Here is a 6,610-nt window from a genome sequence, read left to right as displayed (position 1 = left end):
TGCCACCCTGTGTTTGTTATCTAGTGCAGTTACAAAAATCAAAAAGCCCTGGCAACAACCTTTCTGGGGTCCAGCAACGCACCTGAAGTACAGAAAATTACATTGAAGACAGCTCCTCCGTTGTGAAGCTCTGGCGCACATCAGCAACATTTAGACACAAGCATGCTTGCACAAGGAGTATGGGTAAGACTACAAACTGCCAACCACCCTTCAGGATTCACAGCCAGAAAGGTTGTATATTCAAAGTGCCTTCTGCTGAAATGAAACAAAAAAGTTAAAAAAAAACTTGAACTGTGTTTTCAAGGACCATTTCCCTTTTGTATCATACATACATTCTTTTTGAAGAAGCAGGCATGAGCTGATCTTTCTGTAGCTTAATAGCACAACTCCAGCAAAAACTAAAACTATTGTAGTCAGCACCAGTGATTTAAGCCTGGACATGCAGCACATTTCTGGGAAGATGAGGAGAGGACTGCTGATAAGACACCAGACTCAGCATTGTTCACAGGTGTGGGTAGGAGAGGGACAATTGGCACTAGATATGTTTTCATTGTCTTGTATCCTTCCAACTGGAGGTAGTGTCATTTTTTTTGTCCAGTATCTAAAACAGTGCAAATCCACTAACATGGTTATTTCATTACAATCCGGTAACAGTCTTTTTGTTTTTCCCCAAGTGGTGAAAGTGCATGAAAACTGATCAAGCCAAATTATGATTCACAGACAAAGTGTACCAAACCTCATATAAACACGTCCTGTGTATCCACACAAGTTGTATATATATATATAATATACATATATATATTTATAGGTTCATTTACAGTAGCAGAGTGATGTTTGGATCCAGTAGCACGGTATAAAAGGTACAAGTCTCTGGCTGTTTCCCTTCCTGCCACAGGTCTTCAATTTTTGATTTCCAGGATGGATGGGTTGTGGTCTAGAATGGCTAAGATGATCTTGTCCATGTACTGGCGCAACCTGTAGTTGATCTCCTCCTGTTCTTTAAGGGCTTCCATGAGCTGAAACAAGAAAGGGCAAAACTAAACAGGTATTTCCAGATGTCCAAGTACTGTACTGTACATCTTACCTTCCCATTGGTTTTAATTAGGCCGAGCTAAAGGCCTGCCAGATTTAAAAGGCTAGAGGTGGAGCAGGCTGAAGTCTTCTGGTCATTTCCCACACAAAGGGGTATGACCAAGTCTATTCTGCCAAACCTATCCTATGCTCCATTTCTCCCATGAGATAGTTTATGCACTTTTACTTTGTAAATACAATACACACATCAGCAACCCAGGGGGATCCTAGTTTTTTAAAAAAGGAAGCTATGCAAGATTGAAGTCTGTCCATGGAGTTGCATGTCTCTTTCAATGAAACACTCAAAATTTAGGTGATCTACGCAATTCAGTCATGTGAATAGTGTATGGCTCTGAATAAGGCTGCTTTCAGCTGGAAGGCCATGAGGTGAGAACACTGCAGTGTGGCCAACTGCAATACCGTGATAGCATGAATAAGGCTGAGTTTATCATCCTCCCTTTGGACAAGGGCTGAGGTGAAAGGGGAGAGGCAAGACAAAGGGAAGCATATGAACCTATGAGACCATCTAAATGCGAGTCAGTCGATTGGACCACCTAGCCCAGGACTGTCTTCTCCACCTGAGAACAGTTCTCCCAAGTTTCAGGCAGACAGCTTTCCCAGAGAGACATTATAACTGGAGATTGAAGCACTCCTACACTTCTCCCCAAGTGCAAACAAGAAAGCAAGGAGTGGGAGAAATGACAGGCTCGCACCAGTTTTTCTTACGGTTTTATGGCTGTTGGGGTCAGCAACAGGAAGGACTCTGTCACCACACCTGCATGCACATGTGAATACTGACATGAGAGAGCATGTGTGGCTTCTGTGATATGTAGAGCTCAATAATATGCTCAGTGAAAGCATCCCAAGTCTACAAGGGGCTACGGCTTTAGGGGCTGTCTTGTTTGGCATCCGTTACTCAAAATAAACCAAGCAGGGTATCCAAAGAGCGATCCAGCAGCCACATATACTTCTCCATCCAGCATGGATCCAAGATAACACAAAGACACACATTTTGCCCCAGATGCAAAGAGGTTCGGGGCGGGGGGGGGGATCACAGAAACACAATTTGCAAGAAACCAATGGAACTGCTGGGGCTCACGCACCACACACTAAGAGATGCAAAAATCACAGACATTTTGGCTGCCCCCGTTGAGTTGGCCTGCATTTGGCTACATTGGATCAAGGCTTAAACTTGAACTCCCCAAGCAATTTTGGCAGTGCTTGAATTGGATTTCAGAATCCCCACCAGAGTTTCCAGTCGATTGTCTTTTTAATACCCGCCTGTTTCTGCCGGCCAACCATGGAGAAATATGTTTTGTTTTGTTTTGGCATTACCTCATGGTATTCTCATTTAATTAGCTGCAAGTGATTGCCATTAGCACTTTACCTCATCTCTGGAGGCAGAGTCAATTTCAGCAGCCAGCGACTGGGCTTTTGTCTGTGTTGCAAAGAGGTTCTTGGCTTCATAAAGACTCAGACTAAGGATCTGCCCGTTAAGGTCATCATTCTGGTCACGAAGTTTCTGATTCTCCTATCAAGACAGAGGAGGAAGGAAGTAATTTCACATTATACTGAAATAAAGAACAATTCAGTTAATAAACTCAGGACATTTCCAGATGACAACAGCATTTATATATAATCTCCAATGCTATACATGCACTGGTCTGATTGAGTGGTAATTATGTAGTATGTAAACTCTATGCAATTAGCTGCCATTTTCAGAATGGATAAATAAATAAATAAATAAATAAATAAATGAAACAGGTATTTATATACCGCCTTTCATGGTCATCAGATTTCTCCTCAGACTTTATTTCAAGGCGGTTTACACAGGCAGGCTATACTAAATCCCAATAGGGATTTTTACAATTGACGAAGGTTCTGTCTTTCAAGAACCACATTTCAGATGGATCCTTTTATGATCTGGTATCACATTCTGGCCTCCAGTTTCCTTCCACACAAGCTGACAATCCTTCATATCTCACTTGAAGGTTGGCCAAAGAGCAGATGGAAAAACTCGGCTCAGCTCGTCAGCTGCTTCAAGGTCGCATGGTGCCGGTGGCCTCGAACTGGCGACTTTCGGCTATTATCTTCAGGCAAACGGAGGCTCTACCCTCTAGATCAGACCTCCTGCTCTATATACTGGGGAACTTCACCCACTTCTTCCCCCTTGCCTAGAGCATCCAGCTGTGCTGTTTCCCACCTTTAACAATTCTAGCTGCTGACACTGCTGTTGCTTCTGGGGGAGGAGGAAGAGATGTTTTATCCTTAACAGCAGGTGGCAGGAACTCTAGTTATTGAGGGAGCATCTTCTGGCCATTCATTTCTAAACAAGAGCTCCCATGCTATTGCTGCTATTACCAAGGAAAGGAGACAGACAAAAACGAGGTGATTTTTTTTTAAGCTGAAAAATTGTAAGAGAGTTTAGAGAGAAGTATATACAGCAGTCTTGTCAAGTTCAGTCCATCCATAATCCACTTTCAGGTCTGGATTTTTTTTCCTAAGAGTGTCACTGAAAAGCTTCCCCACTTTGTAATTCAGTAACAGTTTCATGGCAAAAGAGATACCCCCTTGTCAATTTTACCTCATTTTTGCAAACTGTACTGAAGTGCAGTTTCACATCCAGGAACACTATAGCAGAGAAAAATGCAGAAGTAGGAATGAGGCGGAAAATATGGGGGAGCTCATTTAGATCAGCATGACCTTAAGCTCATGAATGCGCCAGGTCACCTGGGGGGGTCATGACAGAATATGGAGATCTCAAGCGTTCCCATATAAGCCTGAACATTGAAATCTTCAGCTGAGTTCCTGCTCACCTCCACTGGGGGTTCAATGTAGAACAGCCTCTCTCTGAAGGTCACCAGGTCCCAAATTAACTGCATTTTGCTATCTCGCAAGACCTTTTTTGTTTATGCAGACATCTGCTTGCTGATGGGGTTTTTTTTTAAAATCACAAGTTGTGATGCATTCATGTTTAGTATTACATTCATTGTAAATGTAGTTTGATTGATTGCTTTATTTATTTTGTTACATTTATAAACTGTTTTTCCACGCTGGAAAAGCTGAAAAAACTGTTTATAAATGTAATAGGTTTGATAAATTAAACTGTCAGACTTTGTCAGCCCTTGAACAGGGATCTTGCATATTCTTACACCAAGTTCTGTGCAACAAGTAAGACTGTGCAAGATCTGTGCAACGCATAATTCTCAAGAAGGCACTGTTTGAAAGCTTTCTAGCAACCTAAATAGAGATGAACATGCCCCAATTTCTGAGGCAATCAGAATCCACTGGAGGCTGTGCTGTCACATTGCCTGAAAAAGCTAAGCAGGACCAGCTGCTTGGAAGGGAGACAGAAAGAGACTATGAGAAGCTGCTGGCGTATCTTTGTGGAGAAGTCTGCTGGCAAAGAATGGATAACTTCTTGAGAACCAGTCTGAAGCTTGGTTTGAAGTTGCCTGTGAGAGCTTATAGAGCACAAGAATCAGAAGCCAGGATGATGACTGATGATGACTATGAAAGGAAACATCTGGAGAAATGGAGGGTTCTATGAAATTTTCACATAGAAAATAAGATTTTCCTCAGAGATTTATTTTTACAGTATTTATATACCACCTTTCTAATAGATGCAAGGTGGTTTAAAAGTAGTGTTCCAAGAGATTTTCTCATAGAATACTACTTTTAAGCCACAAAATCTATGAAGCAATATATAGCAGCACTACCGGCCAGTCTCCAACATCCCGTTTCTGGGCAAGGTAATTGAGCGGGTGGTGGCGACCCAACTCCAGAGGGTCTTGGATGAAGCGGATTATCTGGATCCTTTTCAATCTGGTTTCAGGCCGGGCTTCGGAACGGAAACTGCCTTGGTCGCCTTGGTGGATGACCTATGCCGGGGACTGGACAGGGGGAGTGCGTCCCTGTTGGTCCTGCTGGACCTCTCAGTGGCTTTTGATACCATCAACCATGGTATCCTTCTGGGCCGACTGGCCGAGTTGGGAGTTGGAGGCACTGTTTTGCGGTGGTTCCGCTCCTACTTGGAGGGTCGGTCCCAGATGGTGGTGCTGGGGGATGCCTGTTCGACACCCTGGCCTTTGAGGTGCGGGGTGCCACAGGGTTCAATTCTGTCCCCCATGCTATTTAATATCTACATGAAACCGCTGGGAGAGGTCATCCGGGGGTTTGGAGTGGGATGTCATCAATATGCTGATGACACCCAGCTCTATCTCTCCTTTCCTCCAGATTCCAGGGTGGCGGTTGAGGGCCTGGAGCGCTGTCTGGAAGCAGTGAGGATCTGGATGGGGGCTAACAAGCTGAAATTAAATCTGGATACGACAGAGGCTCTCCTGGTTCGGAAATCCTCGATGCAGGTGCTGGATTATCGGCTTGCTCTGAATGGGGTTGCACTCCCTCTGAAGGAGCAGGTCCGCAGCTTGGGGGTCCTCCTGAACTCGCAGCTGCTCCTGGATTCCCAGGTGGCGGCTGTGGCTAGGGGGGCCTTCGCTTAGCTTCGGCTGGTGCGCCAGCTGCAGCCGTACTTGGATCGTGCAGACCTGGCCATGGTAATCCATGCCACGGTGACATCGAGGTTAGATTATTGTAACGTGCTCTATGTGGGGTTGCCCCTGAAGACGGTTCAGAAACTGCAATTAGTGCAGAATGCGGCAGCCCGTGTGGTCACTGGAGCTAGGCGGTTTGACTCTGTCAGTCCGCTTCTCCGGGGGCTACATTGGCTGCCCATTCGTTTCCGGGCCCAATTCAAGGTGCTGGTTTTGACCTTTAAAGCCCTATACTGCTCTGGGCCAGGATATCTTAGAGACCGCCTACTCCCGTACAATCCGGCTAGCCCTCTCAGGTCATCAGAGAAGGCCTTTTTACAAGTGCCGCCACCCAAGGAGGTCCAGGGGGCGGCTGCAAGAAATAGGGCCTTCTCGGTAGTGGCACCAACATTATGGAACTCCCTTCTCCTTGACTTGAGAATAGCTCCCTCTCTTGAGAGTTTCCGGCGAGGCCTGAAGATACTGCTGTTTACACAAGCCTTCTGAATCTTTGACATTTTTAACATTTTTTACACATTTTGTAGTTTTTACAGGCCTGATTCCTCTGTGACTTGCTCTTTTGTACTCTTTTTATTCTGTTTTTTAATCTGACTACTGTTTTTAAGGTCTCTGTTAATGTGTTTTTAATGTTTTTATCTGCTATTTGTCTTAATTTATGTTTTTAAATGTGTTTTTTACATGTTGTTAGCCGCCCTGGGTCCCTTTAGGGAGAAGGGCGGGATATAAATAAAGTTTATTATTATTATTTATTATTATAGATACTGTAATAATAAATAATATTATTATTTAGCCGCCCTGGGTCCCTTTAGGGAGAAGGGCGGGATATAAATAAAGTTTATTATTATTATTTTATTACAGATACTGTAATAAAATAAGTAAGATCTCTGGGAAGGCCAGATCCTTCAATCCCCCTCCCACGGTCATTCCCACATGCCACTCTCAGGAGCAAGGTGTGTTAACCTCCTTGTTCTTCCCCCCACATCTGT

General features: G+C 44.2%; 1 protein-coding gene across 1 annotated transcript in view; it reads right to left on the bottom strand.

Moving 5' to 3' along the window:
- Positions 1–817: 817 nt before the first annotated feature.
- RAB11FIP4 (RAB11 family interacting protein 4) overlaps positions 818–6,610 on the bottom strand; it is a 217,696-nt gene continuing 211,903 nt past the window's right edge. The window contains exons 14-15 of the mRNA XM_066616437.1: positions 2,459–2,602; positions 818–1,016 (exon numbers count right to left, since the gene is read on the bottom strand). Coding sequence (XP_066472534.1) covers positions 900–1,016; positions 2,459–2,602 — 261 coding nt within the window. The 3' untranslated portion in view covers positions 818–899. The remainder of the gene's footprint in view (positions 1,017–2,458; positions 2,603–6,610) is intronic.

This window comes from Tiliqua scincoides, chromosome 2 (assembly GCF_035046505.1).
Source record: "Tiliqua scincoides isolate rTilSci1 chromosome 2, rTilSci1.hap2, whole genome shotgun sequence".
NCBI classification, from domain to species: Eukaryota; Metazoa; Chordata; class Lepidosauria; order Squamata; family Scincidae; genus Tiliqua; species Tiliqua scincoides.
The sequence above is the reverse complement of the archived record's forward strand: the minus strand, read 5'-3'. Positions and strand labels throughout refer to the sequence as shown.